We start from the raw sequence: 17444 nt of genomic DNA on the forward strand, positions 1-17444 counted from the left end.
TATATATATATATATGTGTGTGTGTGTGTGTGTGTGTGTGTGTGTGTGGGTGTGTGTGTGTGTGTGTCAAAATTGCACAATCCAATTTTGGGGCTCAAATTTAGCCAAGTGTGGGTTGGTCCTTGTTTAACATAGAAATTGGTTCAAATAATCAAAAATTTGTGTGTTTCTATGAACTTATTTGTGACGTGTGCAGTCCTCACTGTTGCATCTGTAATTTCGGCTCTGGTTCTCTCCTCCATGGTAACCGTCATGCCATCCAGGACCTGCAACTGAGACAGACTGCGCATGACCGCAGGCCTGTGGAGAGAGTTGCGAGCCACCTGAAAGGAAGAAGTCACAAAGCAAGCAATAAGACATCACTCTTACCCAAATTTGCTTGCCTTGAGATATTTGTGATACCACGACGAGTCCCAAAAGGGTTAAATATCCCGCTTGTCCACTCATACAGCTTTCTGTTCCTACAGGCCACTGTATTTAAGCTCTGAGTGTGTGCCAGTGAAAGTCCAAAAGCAAGGAGACAAGATTTTGGCACGGGAGTACGGGCAAAGCAGTGATCTCATGTGGTCAACAGCACGAGGTAGCGTCTCAAGGGTGGTTGTTGGCCTCAACCCCTTGGCAGGATTAAACCCGATGGGAAGAGAAAGAGGGGATGGGATCCAGAGGGAACAAGGCTGCCACAGCTGAGCGTGGCCCCGCGGCCACCTCCATCATCCTTGGGCTCCGGCGCATATATGCTCGGCTGACGCCGGATCCACGAGCTCCAGATGGGTGATGTAAGCGGGCCAACAGCACTCGCCATTTGGTCAACGGATTTGTCTGTGATGCCGGCCAGTTTGAGGAACAGCAGACGGCCCATCATGTAATCGCTTAATTTGGGCGCGCAGGCTGGGTCACTGTTGTGGATCGTCTGAGTGAGGAAGTGAGCCTGAAAACATGCTTTTGATCATGCTGTTTCACCAGAGTGGAAGTGTAACTTGAGACAGATGAAAGAACAGGAATGTTAATTTGGGCTGAACGATTTTTGGAAAATAATCTGGTTGCAATTTTTTTCCCCCTCAATATTGCGATTGCCCTTACACATGCAATTTAAAAAAAAAAATTCAATTGTAGAAATACACAGCAGTGTAGTGACAGGTGTCTTTAGTCTGTCATTGAACCCATTACAAAACGCCTCGAAGCATGATGTGTCTTTGTAAATCTAATGTTTTACTTCACAATGTTAAAGGCCCGGGGGCAAGATTCAACCCACTACCTAATTTTATATGGCCCACGAAGGCAAACCAAAATATGGTAAGTGGCTTGTTTTCAAAACCAGCTATCCATCAATTTGTTGGGTATACAGTATATGATCCGATGAAGACAATATTTATATTTGTTTACAGTCATAATGGCCCTCTGAGGAAAACCATAAATAAAAAGAGTTTGACATCCCTGTTTTCATTGATCTCTTGTGCGCCCAGTGACATGTCCCAGTGAATGTACTAACACATGGACCAAATGGCCAAACTCACCGGATTGCCAACAACAGAGAGTTCCGTCAGTGCGGGAAGAACGTCAAGTTTATCAAGCTCTGAAATGTCCTACAAACATGGGAGAAAAAAAGAAAAAAAGAAAATACATTTTATACATTTTATTTAGTCCCCCTCCGAGCTTATCCGGATGTGTTTGGGATAATAGAGGCATATGTATCTGGGCTGAAACCTTTCATAATTTTTGGTGCAGGCAGGATAGAAGCAGCTGATTGTGAGAGATTACATGTTTAATCGCATGAGAGTTTGGGCACGCAATAGAGCAATGGGAGGGGAGGGGGAGGTTTTCCATGATTTGCCAGGTTGATGGTTGGGTTTGGCTGGAATTCAGAGATGCCCTCACGACCGGGACTCATGTGCTGGAACAACTGCCATACTTTACATCTGAATTAAATACATGAAAGTAAAGAGGGATTGGCAGACTAAAGTGTGCAAATCACTCCCCCTCGGTGAGAAGGAGATCGAGACTGAGAAGCTGATTACATGTTTCACTGATTGTCCCCTCTGTCTTCTTACACACTGCCGTGACCTTCAATCACTTGGAGCCCCCTTGAATGCTAACCCACACATTGCGCAGTGGGGGATAATGAGTCATGATGACTATGCTTCATGCATAACTTTGCCGCACATGGGGGGGAAATGCATTTTGTTTGCCATCTTGTCCATATCAACCAATCATGAACCCTTTCGGGGACAGCAGTTACAACAGTGGACAGCTTATCATGTGATCAGGTTACAGGGTGAATGAAAGGGTTAACAGCTCATCAAAGGTAGTGGAAATCACGATCAGTCACCCAAGTTGTTTACTACAAAAAAACAGTTCATACTAAAAAATGTCTTTCAGCAGTGCCCTCTATCCATTTTCGAAATATTTTATCCTGTTCTAGGCCAAAGGGAATTGGAGCCGATCCCAGCTGACTTCAGGCGAAAAATGAGGATGAGACCCTGTACTGGGTGTCAGTCAATCATAGGGCATAAATACAAAGACAGACAGAGACGGATTCACATTGACATTGACTGTGAGTGTGAGGCTAAATCAGACCTGAAGCTTGTTCATGCCGAGGTAAAGTTTGCGGAGCTCGATGAGCGGATAGAGATGATTGAGCTCCCGGATGCGATTCTCTGTAAGGTGCAGTTCTAGCAGGGCATTCTGGGAAACAAAAGAGTTCTCGTACAGAGCCCTTATCCGGTTCCTGTCTAACACCAGCTCCTTGAGCTGATGCAGACCCTCCAAACCTTCCACCTGGCTGATCTCATTCCCTGGAAAGAATGGGCAGAGCATGCGTCATAAACTACACCATTTCCAAGAAAGAATATGAAAAAAGTCACAACCAGTTGAGTGACTGTTGATTCACAATAAACTAGTTTGCTATCGAGGAGGACATCATAACATCAGTTATGACCTACACCTCCGCAATGGCAACATTATTCTGCTGAATACAAAACTGCCACCAACCCCATACTTCCTGTCATCAAATGGCCACCCCCACCCCAAGTAAAAAAAATATACATACTGTATATATCCATGTAAGTCGATAAAACATTCACTGCAATTTGGGGTTTTTTTTTGGTGTTTAACAAGTGTAAAATAAGTGATAAGTGAGAGTTTGTCAAGAAAATCGAGTGTTTGGGGGACAGGCAAAGCGGCCTTTGTGGCACCAATCAGCATGACGGAGCGCTTCTCAATGAAAGCCTATCAAAAGCTGTTGTAAAGAAAGTCACTGGCTCTTTTGTTCGAGGCCCATCATGCACCTGGCTTTGAGTTTAGTGTTTCAGTGTTTACCTTTTCACAGGTGGGAGCCAGTGCACTTTTACCTACCTTGAAGGAAGAGCGTTTTAAGATTGGTGAGCCTGCTGAGTTCCAGATTGGCCATATTGGAGATGCCGTTGTGACTCAAATGCAGCACTTCCAGGCTGCTCATCAGAGGTTCCAGGATGATTGTCGGTGTAAGGTGCCTTCACAAAGGAAAGATGTTTTTGTAACTGCTCCACTTAAATACACACCTCTCCCTCCTGCTGCCTTATTTTACCAAAAGGGAAGAATGAAATGCCTCAAGAAAAATCACAGCAGGTCGGATGTTTTGACTTTTTACACAACACCCACTCACAATAGAACACGAAACGCTTTAATATAAAGGATTTTTGCTAAAGTACCAATTTTTTTAGATTAAAAAAAAAAAACAAGAAAAAAAAACGTGTTGATGGCCATGTAGTGTACCGGTAGTAAAAATATTATTTGCTGGTACGTGCTGCCCCCTAACGGTTACAAAGGGCAACAAAATGTTAAACAAGTGAATGAGCAGCTTTCACAATTACAAAACGACGCAGGTGGAAAGCAGACGACATCCGGGACTGAGTGCCACTCAATCACAATACTTTCAAACCCCGTGTGTGAGACAGTCATGTCTGTCAATTCACTGCCCTGATTATATAAACTAATTGCCACATTACCTGCTCCCTTTGCATAAGCTCTGCTGCCCGTAGCCACTTGAATGCACTTTGTTGTGTAACATCTGTCTGTTTGTTAGAAATGTCTTCTGCCTCGGGAGGATGGACTCAATACGGTTGTAGCTTAAACACAGGACCTGCAATAAAGGGAAAAAAAATAACTTAATTGTCTTTCACCTTGCCCTCCACTCAAGACTATCATTCATGTCATTGCTCTTGTTTGTACTTTGACATTGGGTAGGTGGATGAGGCCTGAGAAGCACGTGAGGTTGTTGTGATCTAAGTTGATAGTGTGTACGTTGAAGAACAGGTCTATTGGAGACAGGTCCACACTCCTGTTGGAAAAAAACATTTTTTTCCAAATTACCCTTATCTTTAAAAAAAATCCATGTGCTACAAATGCAGCTGTGTTGAAAAGACCACCTGATGGAGCAGGAGTTCACCGTGAGGTAGGTGATGCTGGAATAGTGCGAATGGCCCAATTTCTCTGCGACCAGGTCTGGTGTGAGTCGTCCTCCAAACATAGCCTTTGCATTTTCACATTCAGCTGCATCCTGAGGGGATAAAACATTGCACTTTATGGCAATTATGCCAGCGTCTCCACTATCCACCATTATTTTTGTTGCCACCTACGACTGCACATCCATCCAGGGCCTTCAGATTTGGCAAATGGAACACCACATAAATACGATAGTTCTTGAGGTTCTCTGCCAATGGATTCCCGTACAGATCCAAGATGATGAGGTTTTCCAACACCTGGAAAGATTTACAATATTTTTTTTTCTTAGAAGATGCTCAATTTGAGAAAGTTGTTGAAAAAAAAATATTCTGCATTCTAAATTTCTCGCCTATTTAATTGGGAGCGAGTGATGTAGGAAGCTAGTGGAACTAGACAATGTGTGTGTGGCGTGTTGGAAATAAACTATAAAAAGGATGGCTTCACAGAGTAAAAACACAATAAGGGTCTCTACTCAGCCTTGGAGTAGAAACCGGTGAAGACCTGGATGAAAGGCCTCAAATTAACAAAAATTCATTTTTAAAAGTAGGATAAAAAAATGTGTCGGGTCCATTCAAATCAGCATCAAATCATATATCTATAAAATGCAATTAACCCTGTCAGGGACAGCGGCTACTGCGGTGGACAGCTTTTATCAGGTTACAGGGTGCGTGAAAGGGTTGGCAGTAATCTGTATGGGTGCTAAGAAAAAAAGAAAAAACAAAAACCAAAGACTTAATTTAGTTGTTTATGTTCACATGTCTTATTTGATTCACTTTGGTTGTTGATGTTTACGCTCTCTGTCAAAAAGAATATCGGATTGATTTTAGACTATATTGTAAAGGGTGTTTTTGCGATTTCTCATTTCTTTTAGCAAGACCACGATCATACTTTAACCCTTTCATGCACCCGCTAACCCAGGGGTGTCAAACATACGGCCCGCGGGCCGGAACCGGCCCGCATGGAGGTTCAATCAGGCCCGCAGGATAATTTAAAAGTGAAAAAAAAATGCATAAAAGACACAGAATTAATATTTTTAATAAGGTGCAATTCATTGAGTATCCGCAAGGGGACACTGTTTTGATCAGAGAAAAAGACAACAGCAGCCTCAGTCCGTCACTGAGACAGACCCATGACAGCAGACGCTATCAATAGCACTCTCACATTTACACATTTAATAGCACTCTCCTTAGTTTGTAAGGTGTAGGCAGGGATTACATCTAGATTTTATATGCACATGTAAATGGTTTAAAACTTCCTTTCTTTATAAATCTCGTTTAATCTTAAAGTTACTTACTATATTTTTCAATCCCAATTACTTGTTAAAGTTTGTACAATCAGTGGGATCAGTTGCAATGCATATTTGTGAATGATAAAAGTAAATTGCACATTTGTCGAAGGAAATGTAAGGTGCTTCCTGAAATGTTTTGTAAAAGATATGTTCATTAAATTTCAACATTTTCCACATGTTCTTGTGCTTATTTTGTATCAAAACAAAGGGAAGACAGATTGTTTTTGTTATTTATAGCAAAGTATGGTATCATTTTAATGGTCCGGCCCACTTGACATCTACCGAGGCCGTATTTGGCCCACCATGTGAAATGAGTTTGACACCCCTGCTCTAACCTGATAACATGGTAAGCTGTCCATTGTAGCCACCGCTGTCCCTGAAAGAGTTAATTGTGATCATTTGGGTCAGGATAATGACATAAAATGTCATGACCCAGCTTTTGCATTGGATTTGATGAGATAGTGTGTACGGGTGTTAAAATGACAAGTTCACCTTGAGATAGTAGATATCCCTTGACACAGAAATATGATTGTTGCCGGCATAGAGCTCCAGAAGCGCAGAGCATCTGTGGATGCCATGCAGGGAAGTGATGAGATTGTTCTCCACAGACAGAAAGGTCAAACTGTGTAGCTGGTCGAGGACTATGGCGTCGAAATTGGACAGCTGATTTCCATCCATGCTGAGTTTGCTCAAATTCTGTAGGTGTGACAGACCTAGAGGATGAAAACAAACAAACAAACGAGAAAGTAGTGCTGTAGTATTTTAAGAGAGGAAGTATTGTTTTATCATGAAATTCCTCTGTGTGACTGACCGCTGAGTGTGCTGATGTTGTTGTTATTCAGGGAGAGTTCCTCCAGATTAGTGCAGAAATCAAGACCTTCCACTTCAGAGATGTAATTATTATTAAAAGAAGCCCAGCGCAGGTTGACAAGGGCATCCAGATGGCTCATCTGACAAATCTTCTGGTTGTCAAGGTTCAGAGAGGTTATCTGTTCCAAAATTCAGCCACCGTTAGCACTCGGAGAATGAACTCATGTAACGCGGAGGATTTCCTTGACTGATTGACTGACCTTTGAGGCCCAGTCTGGCTGCAGGTCGGGGCTTAGATCTCTGGGTGGCGGAATGAGCTCAGAGAGGAGCTGGGTTGTTGACACCAGGCTGAGACTACGGGGACGTTCGTCGTTGGTATGTGAGCAAGCGATGAGAATTTCCTGCCAGCACAGAAATAACAAGCATCGTCATTATTAAACGGAACTGCTTCAAATGTGGAGAGAGCTTGATCCCAATGTCTGCAAAGGCAATGCTCAGCTTTGACTGTCACTGTCAGTATCATTACACGTTTGAAAGCAAAACATTAAAAAAAAAAAAAAAAAATCTTTTCATGGTGCTTGCAGTTGTCCTTGTTTGCAAACTAATAGGAAAAAAATCTCATGTTTTGACAGTGTTAATAAATTAAACAAAATAATTTAAAAAAAACTGCCTAGTTTTTTTTTCAACATTCTGACTGGCGGGGTTTTTAATGAATCAATTTGCGTTATTATTCATGTGTATTTTTAAAAATGAATCACTGCTCAGTAGTTTTCAAGGTTGCTCACAGTGAACTGATGACACAACGTAAAAACAAACAAACGTTTATCCATTTTAAAATGATGCTACATTTGTTACATTGACATCTAAACGAGACTGCACCTTTGGCAACAATTATGAAAAGGATAATCCAAGTAGTGATTAGTGTGCGTGTATGATGTCATATTTTATTGAAGGAGGTCTGGATGAAAATGTACTTCCTTTTAGCTATTCCCTGAGCGCTTCACTCTTTGAATGACCATATGAAGTTGCTGTAAATTTCCATGGGAATTAACCAGACTAGCTGTAAATTTCCATGGGAATTAACCAGACTAAACAGGAAATTTAGATTAGATTACAAGAGCAATACTGAACGTTTGTGAAAAATGAACTATTGTAGCCTAAACTTGGGTATAATTTCATTTCAGATTTTATGCAGATTTAGGACAATTTTAGCATGTTCCATGGTAATAACTGTTCATTGAAGCAACCGTTGCGGAACTATTCACAAATGGACCAACGTTCAAACAACTCTCTCATGAGATCCCTGGGAAATATCAAATTTGGACTATTTCTCCAGCCCAACTTCCCGGAAAAGCCTCCCGAGACAAATGTTGAAATGTGTCTACCGTATTACATGTTGGAAGTTGGGCACTGAAAAGCATTTAGTCAAGTCCGAAATGTTGACCTGGGTGAGAACGGTTCTGGTAGTCTTGTGAACGGCATTGGCAACTTCTTCCTCTGCAACCAGTGTGTTGTCCAGTTTTCTGAGCTTCATCACAGAGCTCAATATGGTCGTTCGGACGTCCTCTGGCTGCCAGGAACAAAGCAATCTTCAGTATACACTTTTTATATATGTACAAGTTCTAAAACTTGGGAGGCTTTTTTTTTTTTTTTGGTTCCTATTATAATATTACTAGAAGCACCTTATTCCACGGGTTGTGCTGCGTTTCCAGTATCTGCAGTGCAGGTGTGTGTATTTTGAGCACAGTGGAAACGTCGCCGGCATTGGTTAACTGGTTCCAACTAAGATCAAGATGAGTGAGCTGTTTTAACTCCTGCAGACCCTCAAGGCTCACAAGCTGGTTGAAGCTGACGTCGAGAAACTCCAGGTTAGGCTAGAAAGGGAGACATAATTGGAAAACAATTCAAACTGAACGATAGTTCACAAGACTCTCAAGAGTCCAAACATCACTTGATTGATTCAAGGCTACCATGTGAGCGAAGTGATTGAGGCTCGTGAGCTCGTTGAAACTGAGGGTGAGATGGCGAAGAGCCGGAAGGGGGGGAATCCCCTTGAGGCTGCTCAGACCGTTGTTGTGAAGGTTCAGCACCTTAACAGTGAACATAAGAGTCAACAACAGCTCAGCGTGACTCTATTAAACCTTTCAGGGGCTACTACAGTGGACAGCTTATCATGTCATCGGGTTACAGGATGCACGAAAGGGTGAACTTCACTCGAAAAGTCAATCTTACAGTGATGTCGCGGAGGAGACTGGCACCGGACACATTTAAGAGCACTGTCTCGTTCAAATTCCCCAACTTGGGCTGTGGCTCCAAGACGGGCTCCATGTTGACGGCTTGCTTGTCCAATGAGGTGTCATAGGTCGGGGGGTCGAGCACGTGCATGCAGTCATCTAGTGATGTAGGCTGTTCACTGCCCTTCGAAAGGTACACAATATTACCAACTATTTGCAAAGTGAAACCAAGCGATGTCCATTCAGAAAAATCCACAACGAATGGGTTTTTAGTCCACTGTAATGTTTACATAAACTTTTCTGTTTGATTTGTTTTATATTCATGGCCTAGTTTTTTTTTCTTCAAACCAATATTCACACTAATTTAGGGATGCACGATAACTATTGGATGGATAACCATACAACCAACCAAAAAATGTCACATTCATCGGTCCGTTACGAACAAAATTGCACCGACAAGAGCCGCCTGAAATACGCCAGCACGGTGACTGTCACCTAAAAGCCACTTTTCCATTGCACCGGTTCCACCGCAAAATGACCTGGCACTGCGCCATGTGGTCGCTTTTCCACTACACTTTTTTGGAGGGTACGTGCGGTTACAATGGAATCGCGTTTCAGAATCTCCTCCGAGGTAGCTCTAAAATGCAGGCCGAGCGGGGCCGTGGCCTCACTATCCACGGCAAACAATCTCTGTTGAAGTTCAGCCAAGAGGTGTTTGATGGGGTTGAAGTCCAGTTCTTCCACACTAAACTATTCCAAGCATTTTTTTCATGGAGGGCTTTGTGCACTGTGGCAATCATACTGGAAAAGAAAAGGACCTTTCCCCACTATTGGAAGCATTCAATTGTCCAAATTGTATTGATTACTGGATCTGACAGAAACAAAGAACCAATGCTGATACTGCCACTTACTCCAGTGAGGTATTCAAAACAAATCATGTACTCGGGCAAGACGAGTTCATTGTCAAAGACAAACCACTTTCTTCCTTTAGGAATGGTCGTGTGTAGTCCATCTAGATGAAGGGAGAGAAAAAAATATGAGCATGCTGAATTAAAACAAAAAATTTCTTGAGTATGTGATGTACCTCGATGCTTGGTGTGCACACTGCGATATACAGAAGCAGCGCGGGGATAGACCCTTCTGTTGACCAGTTCTCCCTCTTTGATTGGAACGCTGTGGCCCAGAAAAACTTTGGAAACGATAACTCGGCCTACAGTATGAACATGTAACATTTAGCCATAGTTACTTATAGCTACGATTTTATTTTCCGCATTGTGAACCAAATTCACCCACCAGATCTGAACGGGATTTTATCCGTTCTGATATTGTAGCACCCTTGCTCAGCACGACGTAGTAAATACTCAATTCTTGGCTGTTCGCTCACAATCAGACTGTTGGATAAAGGCACCGCTGCTTCTTTTCCAAGGGCCTGTTTTGAGCGGAAAACACCATCAGAAATTTGGCATGCTGTATTTTTTTTTTAATTAGTGATTAAAAAAGTGAAATATAGGGCACCTTATATTCTTTTGCTGATTTGAAGCCTTCCTCCAGGATGCTCAACACGTCCTCACGGTTTTGGTCCGAGTCACCGACGTAGAACAAGTGCTCAAGCTGCTGCTTATAATTCCTGTGTGAAATTTCTGCATTAATGTGTGTATTTATAAAAAATAAAAAAAAAAACAGGTTTGCTTTTGATCCAAGTGCTGGTTGATTTACTGTGCCAAAGTGACCGAATCTTCCCTGGCCAGCAGGGATTGAAGTTTATCCTTAAAGCGAAGCCTCAGCCCGCTATTGTGGATACGGACAACTCTGTTGATCTTGATGCCAGTGATGCCGTGACTCATGAAATCCGAGAGAGAAAAACGAGAGAGCAGGAGGTCACAACAGGAAGTGAACCTGCTCGAGGCAAAAAAATAAAAATACGAGCTTGGTAAAACGGGGCACGTGCGAACAATAGTGCAACACAAAAGTACAGTACCACGGGTCCGTGGAGCTGCCCTCCTCCATTCGAATATTTCCGACACTCTGGAGTTCCGTCGACATAAAGTGCACAGAGTCCTCCATCGTTTCTGTCGCTTGGGACACATTGTGTTGATGCCAGCTTTCAATGCTGAAGAAAAAGCATGACAATTTTTCCACTTTAAAAACATGGCACACTGTCGGAAGATAAAATGTACCAAAGGTTGACATCTTGTCAATTATATGACTACACAAACTAACTCATGCAGTCTCCTGGTCCAAATAGCCAGTCTCTGCTGTAGTACTTCAATCTTTCTCAGTATTTGCTCTGCGGAGGGGTCGCAGCTGTCACCTTTCGTGCTTAAATCTTCCTTCGGGTGATCGTCGAAAGACTTCTTACAAAGCCAACGTTCAAGCTGAGGAGTAACCACGAGGACCGCAAGTCAATAACCTCACTCTTATGACATCCATGAAGCACTTTCTGGAGGCGTACCGACATTTTTTAAGGTGTAATTGAGTGACCGAATGCTTTCTTTCGGTGACTCCAACGAGGCGTTTTTCTTCTTGAGAAGGCGCAGCAACGTCTCTTTGAGATTCCTCCGAGGGATGCGTACGCGCATGTTGTAAAACATCATCTTCTTCATTACAGCGGACTAAAAGAAAACACATGTCACCCTGGAGGCTTTGAAGTACAAGCATGAAAATACGCAGTACAGAACGATTGACTTAAAACTCAGAAAACAAGTCATTGGTAATTGAACCCTTTCAGGGACAGCGGTTACGACAGTGGACAGCAGGTGGCGGGGTGCATGAAATTAAAATAATCTTGAGTGCACATCACTGGTCATTTATGTTGAGAGACAAGATTTGTTCGAATTGGGCTTCTCACTACCTCAGCTACTTCATTGATTTGCGTGCTGGAGACGTCGTAGGTGTCAAGAAACAAGAGCAAGGGCAAGTGGAACATCACGTGTGTAGCATAGTTACACAGCAGACACAGTGGGTTTGGGGTGGACGTGAAGTCACTCAGCGCTAGATCTCTCAGTTGGGACAGACAGGTTAGCCAGGTGAGCTCCTAAGAGGAAAACGTGACAATTTTTGTAAGACATAAACACGAGTAAACTGACAAAAGCAAAATTGACAAATATGGCTGTCAAAACAACTGGCATGTCTTAAACAAAACTTGCTTTAACTCCAAATTTGGCTTGTGGATGAATACTTTTGGGCTAAACATAAAAACCTTAAGATTTCACAACACTTTTGATAAGATCCAAAGGAGTATCTGTTTTCACCTTAGATAAGTCTATGCAAGTCTTACGTCAAAAACACGTTTGTTTGTCTTCCTCTGATGAAAAGTACCAGTGTAAGAATTAAAACTTGTGATGACTATGTAAGAGGAGTAAGTCCTTGACATAAAACACATGTAGAAAATCAAAGAAATAAAATGGATCCCTTTCAACAAAATGCACCTAACTCATGGCAGAAAAGATGCAAAGAACAAGCCCACGTGTGGACGACAAGAATGTTTTTTAAAAGTAAGAATTTTAATAACTCTTTAGTTGTCTCACATTGAAGGAGCTTATCTTGTTGCCGGACAGATTGAGTGTGTGAAGGTTGACATTGTCAACAAGGCTGTCCCCTGAAAAAAATGGTACAAGAAAAAAAAAAGTGATGTATTTCATTTCCCGAATATTTCAACTTTGCGACAGACAGGAAGTAGCTTACCAATCTTGTGAATATTATTGTTAGCAAGATTTAGTTCTTGCAGGTTCTGAAGAGCGTTCAAGCCCTTTGAGGATGATGGGAAAATAAATGTGATTTCATCGAGAAAAATTGTGATCAAAAAGATGACTTGCGTTAAAGTGAAAAGTTCTGCAAACCTGTATTTGAGATATATAGTTGTTGTTGAGCCACAGGACTTCAATGTTGACAAGGAATTTTAAATTCTTTATTTCAGTTATTTTATTATCATACAAGTAGAGCTTCTTCAAATCGGGACAATGCTGCAGTCCAGATATTTTCTGTTCGAAACAATGAGAATTAGAGGGAATGCGCACCGGATGACAGCAGAGGAACATTTCTTTTTGCAGTCAAATATTCGTATGTCACGTGTTGGAAAGAGAAGAAACTCACAGTCAGCTTACACTCGACGACCCAAAGCTCTTGGAGTAAGGGACAGCTTTCCAGTCCCTCGATGCGCTTTATGTCCTGGCCCAGTATTTGAAGCTGGCGGAGCATTGGGAAGAAGGAAAGGCCAACCATCCGAGGAAAACCACTCAAGATGATCTCCAGGGAGGTAACATTGGATACCTCTTCAGCTAGGTCATCATAGGAAAGTCCATTGGCCATGCACTGTTGGGGAATGAAGCTAATGTTTATGCTGTCACAAAATGAGGTGCACTCGCACAATCCAGTACGAGAGCTGATGTACTTGCAGGAAGCCATGACACCAGGTGGAGAAATGTGTATTGTACCATTTCCCATTTAGTGGTAAAGCATTTAATTGTCCTGCCTCTCCCTGGTATACATAGATGAACCAAAATTGTAATTCATGTATCCATTTTTTGTACCCCTTATTCAGTTAAGGGTTGCAGGAGAGTTGGAGCCTATGAGCTGGCAAACTGTGGAGACTGATTGCCAGTCAGTCGCAGGGCACATAGAGAAGACGAACAACCCACATCCACACCGTCTTCTGAGTGGGAACATTAGATTGCTGCTGATACATTTATAATGGAACAAACAACATTTTGAAGTAGTGTATTGTTATACTGACCAGCTCTCTGACCACCTCCTCATCACAGTATGGTTTTTCATAATGTCGTACCGCACCCTTCTGCGTTGACTGCATCTGATAATAAAAGTTGACAATGCGGTTTCATTTGTGAGTACAATGCAAAACAAAAAAAAAACCAATTCCTATCTAAAAATAACTCCTGTTATATGTGCTTTGGTACTTCACATTTCAAATATTTTAGTCCAATACACCTTTCCCGTCACACATCCCAACTAAATGAATGCATCTTATCATGTAATAATGCAAATACTGTTTATGTATGTCATACAGTTTATCATTTTACGATAGCTTTCTGGGGCCATCCAATTAAACCTAACAATAATTAATAGAAGCAAATTCAACTGACTTAAGCGTGTTAACACATAGAATATAAAAAAGACAGTTAGATTACTTAGCCGTTTGGCGTCAAACATCATAAGATGGTCGCTCCCGGCTTTCTCTATTTAACATCACGTCATCCCCAAATAATAAACAGGCCTAAGCGCTTATACTTCGCGAACATATCCTCCCGTGGGCCCGCTGCGCCGGGTTGGGTCAAGTGTATGAATACTCGCAGGCGTCATAAGCATTGATCGCGCAATACGTGCTGGCTTTCGCCCTCAACGCGTCAGTGAAACGTGCACACGGTTCCCGTGGCAACGGAAAAGAAAGTGTCATGACGTCAGCGTTGGTGAAACTGTAGCGTGACGTTGCAGTGAATCCCACCGCGGGGAATATAACGCGAGTGGGTAGGTTGACTCCATTTCATTTGCTCCTACCTGGGCCTTTCCCAACTTAATCCACTTCTAAATACAACCACTATCACGTCACATGTACAGAAACCATCGATACTACAACGCAATACTATAACACCACGTACACCTGGAGCAGTTCAGGATTAATATTGCTCTAATACCATGACAACCCATCTATCCCATTTTCAAAACCGCCTATCCTGAACAGGGTCGCGGAGAGTTGCTGGGGCCCGTAACTAATAAGTCGAACTTGAAGTATTGCAGCCGAGAGAAACGCTCCAAAATGAAGAGGCTGCTGAGAGGAAATTAAAGCAACTTTATAAAACATATATTAAAATTTAGGTTGCAAATGTACAGCAGAGCTTGCCTTGCTGCCATGACGGAATGTCACTGTGAAAAACTATCAGCACATTTGTTAGCTTACCAAATATTTGAATTAAAACTAACAGAAACCCACTCCAACGTAATATTGTAGATATTAATTTAAGACGACACAGGGAATTCGTACAGGAGGAAATCGTTTGACAGTTGCGTACCTTCCCAACGAAACTTTGGTCGTCCTGCTCACTTGTGTCATGTTTGGCCTCCTGTCTGGTTGCTAGGGAGCCATTTTGAAAGCTGTCATAGGCTTTTACGCCACGCGAGGGCGCCACATGGCTACAATTTCCCACTAGACTGACAATTATTTATTGGATTTTTGTTTTGTTTTTGATGTTTTTAATATTTTTTATCAATACTGAAAACTTGCAATTTCCCGACACCATAAGAAAGGCAGCTCCTATTTGAGCACGGCTACCTTGAGCCTCCTGGCCACCATGACGTCACCGCCCGAGCGAGCAGTGAACTAAAAGAATCACGCCGGCTTCTTTCTGTTGCTCCTAGACCGCGCGCACTGCCTCATCACAGAACGCGTCCACGAATACTCCGGTGGACAGACGCCGCATTGCTGCGTGTTTGCCTCACACATACAAGCCAACTCGGCACACACGACACACACACGCACTCGACACGAGCATGTCCGCGCAGTCCGGCGACGAGCTCGGCTCGGAGGCCAAGTGGTTCGGTGACGACTACGGGCGCATGTTTGGCAACGCGGCGGCGCTAGGAGACGAAGTGAAGCCGAAAGGCGGCGAGACGTCCGACGACCTGGATCCACAATTTCATCCGTACCAGGACGATGGGAAAAGGCCCCCTGTTGCTATGGAAACTGCATCTACAGGTAAGGCCGGGAGTTGGTGCAGCCTCCATACCTACATAATCCTCAAATGAATTCATAAACAATCTAACATAAGGTTCATTCAGTGCTAAGTAGCCGCCCTCCATGTGAACAATCCTTGTTCACAACGCTTTCTTCTGTTAACCCAAGAGGAGTTGGAACACTTGGCAGCATGCATTACCACTGACATCACTGCTGTAGGCCTGCACATACTATCACTGGACGTAACATTGCCCATGACTTACTGTGCGGAAATAAAAGACACTTTATTGGGTACACAATCACAATTTAATGACAGCAGACAAGCTACAAAGTGGGCCAAGCATTTGCCACCTAGGCCTCTAGTAAGGACTTAATCCATCTCAGAATGAATACCACCATCACCTCTCAATTATAGAAACCACCAAAAGGATACAAATATGCCATATAACAGCAGGCACTACATGACAAAACAAAAAATATTCAATAAAATGCATTATACCCAGAAGAGGTGCTGATTATTAACTGTACAGTGAATACTTATAGTATACACAGCACTGTTAAAAAACATGAAACCAAGATAAATCATTTCAAAACTTTTTCTACCATTAATGTGATGTGTAACCTATACAACTCAACTGAAAAAAGCTTTGAGAGTGGCCATAAAAATGAAGAGCTGAAATAATATGGTGGTGTGAATGCTGTAACTGGGGTGTGGCTGTCTTCAGAATTAACCATTCACACTCAAATTCGTGTTAAATGAGAGTCACAATACCTAAGACACCATTTAAAATGCCTCTGAGTTATGCCAAATAAAGTTCAGATGTTTTAGTTGGATTTTCTTGACATTTTGTTGTAGTCTAATGAAAGCAGGGTTGAACTTTTTGGCCATAATTCCAAAAGGTACATTTGGTGCAAACATAAGCATGGGTAAAGTGAAGCATGGTGATGGGCAACTTGAATATGTTTTACATTTAGCTTTTTTGAGAAAGTAAACAACAACAACATTGTTGAGAAAATCATTACTTGGCATCGTCAGTTAAAAAAAAACAAACTTTTTAGCAAAGGCAAAGTAGTATAGAAATAAATAACATATTCTAGTTGCACATCAAGATGTTCCTTCTAAGTTTATCCTTCTCCTTAGCCCATTGTGTATTCTATTTTTAATCGGGGACTCATTGTTAGGGCTGGCAAGTGAAACTGGTGCCGGGCACTTTTCATTCACGAATTCACTGAAAAATTCATGAGAAGTTAAAAAAAAAAAAAAAAAAGCCTGGCTTCCTGCCTCTGCTGCTCCTGTCATTTTCATTTCACTGGCTGTCGCTAAGACCAAACAGACATGTCGTGCTTCATATTCATCAAATACAAGGACGGGTTTTGTCAAATTTACATGATCATTTAAGGTGCATACATTGCCATTCAGTATTTGAAATAAAAGTAAAACACAGAGAAATGATGACCTGGCTAGTTGGTAAGTGAGAAATTGAGCAAACAAATGGTCAGGAGTTCAAGTTCTTGTTACTTACATGTCCAGAGAATTACTATAGGTTCAAATAACCTGTCAAGGAGAAAAAGGTTGGCCTAAGTGGAACTTTATCCTATCCAGATGTCTGGAATTGGCCATCTAAATAATTGATCCATGCCTGACCCAAATCTTCAGTCCACCCCAACAATCATGAAATCTATTTGCCAACATGATCTTAATGACTGTCTAAAAGCCATCTAAAACAAGAACCATGTTGAATGGCTCTTCATGCCAAGAATGAGTTGTGGTTGTTCTCTCCTTAACTTACATGAATGATTTTTAAAAAAAAGAAAAATACACTTGCAGTGGTCGAATGGTTAGCCCAGCGCAGAAGGTGCATGGTTCGAATTCGGCTCAGGCCTCCCTCTGTAGAGTTTGCATGTTCTCCCTGTGCCTGTGTGGGTTTTCTCCAGGTACTCCGGTTTC

General features: G+C 42.2%; 2 protein-coding genes across 4 annotated transcripts in view; one reads left to right on the forward strand and one right to left on the reverse strand.

Annotated features, from left to right (window-relative positions):
- lrrc9 (leucine rich repeat containing 9) overlaps positions 1–15019 on the reverse strand; it is a 22020-nt gene extending 7001 nt beyond the window's left edge. Inside the window, exons 1-30 of one of the 2 annotated variants that reach the window (XM_019870197.1) lie at positions 14835–15019; positions 13544–13618; positions 12904–13122; positions 12651–12791; positions 12496–12559; positions 12339–12409; positions 11663–11845; positions 11268–11423; positions 11032–11186; positions 10790–10921; positions 10528–10707; positions 10327–10438; positions 10105–10240; positions 9896–10021; positions 9723–9823; positions 8810–8995; positions 8548–8667; positions 8260–8451; positions 8022–8147; positions 6838–6978; positions 6579–6756; positions 6260–6480; positions 4614–4736; positions 4404–4534; positions 4207–4315; positions 3984–4117; positions 3352–3488; positions 2575–2792; positions 1515–1583; positions 204–323 (exon numbers count right to left, since the gene is read on the reverse strand). In XM_019870197.1, the coding sequence (XP_019725756.1) occupies positions 204–323; positions 1515–1583; positions 2575–2792; positions 3352–3488; positions 3984–4117; positions 4207–4315; positions 4404–4534; positions 4614–4736; positions 6260–6480; positions 6579–6756; positions 6838–6978; positions 8022–8147; positions 8260–8451; positions 8548–8667; positions 8810–8995; positions 9723–9823; positions 9896–10021; positions 10105–10240; positions 10327–10438; positions 10528–10707; positions 10790–10921; positions 11032–11186; positions 11268–11423; positions 11663–11845; positions 12339–12409; positions 12496–12559; positions 12651–12791; positions 12904–13122; positions 13544–13618 (4056 nt within the window). In that variant the 5' untranslated portion in view covers positions 14835–15019. Of the gene's footprint in view, positions 1–203; positions 324–1514; positions 1584–2574; positions 2793–3351; positions 3489–3983; positions 4118–4206; positions 4316–4403; positions 4535–4613; positions 4737–6259; positions 6481–6578; positions 6757–6837; positions 6979–8021; positions 8148–8259; positions 8452–8547; positions 8668–8809; positions 8996–9722; positions 9824–9895; positions 10022–10104; positions 10241–10326; positions 10439–10527; positions 10708–10789; positions 10922–11031; positions 11187–11267; positions 11424–11662; positions 11846–12338; positions 12410–12495; positions 12560–12650; positions 12792–12903; positions 13123–13543; positions 13619–13955; positions 14122–14834 lie in introns of those variants that run through there. The other variant, XM_019870196.1, reaches the window with a different exon arrangement.
- Positions 15020–15188: 169 nt separating this feature from the next.
- The window catches only part of rtn1a (reticulon 1a), a 20246-nt gene continuing 17990 nt past the window's right edge, over positions 15189–17444 (forward strand). For both annotated transcript variants that reach the window (XM_019870202.1, XM_019870204.1), the window contains exon 1: positions 15189–15517. In XM_019870202.1, the coding sequence (XP_019725761.1) occupies positions 15313–15517 (205 nt within the window). In that variant the 5' untranslated portion in view covers positions 15189–15312. The remainder of the gene's footprint in view (positions 15518–17444) is intronic.

Source organism: Hippocampus comes, unplaced genomic scaffold, assembly GCF_001891065.2.
Source record: "Hippocampus comes isolate QL1 unplaced genomic scaffold, H_comes_QL1_v1.1 scaffold43, whole genome shotgun sequence".
Taxonomy (NCBI): domain Eukaryota; kingdom Metazoa; phylum Chordata; class Actinopteri; order Syngnathiformes; family Syngnathidae; genus Hippocampus; species Hippocampus comes.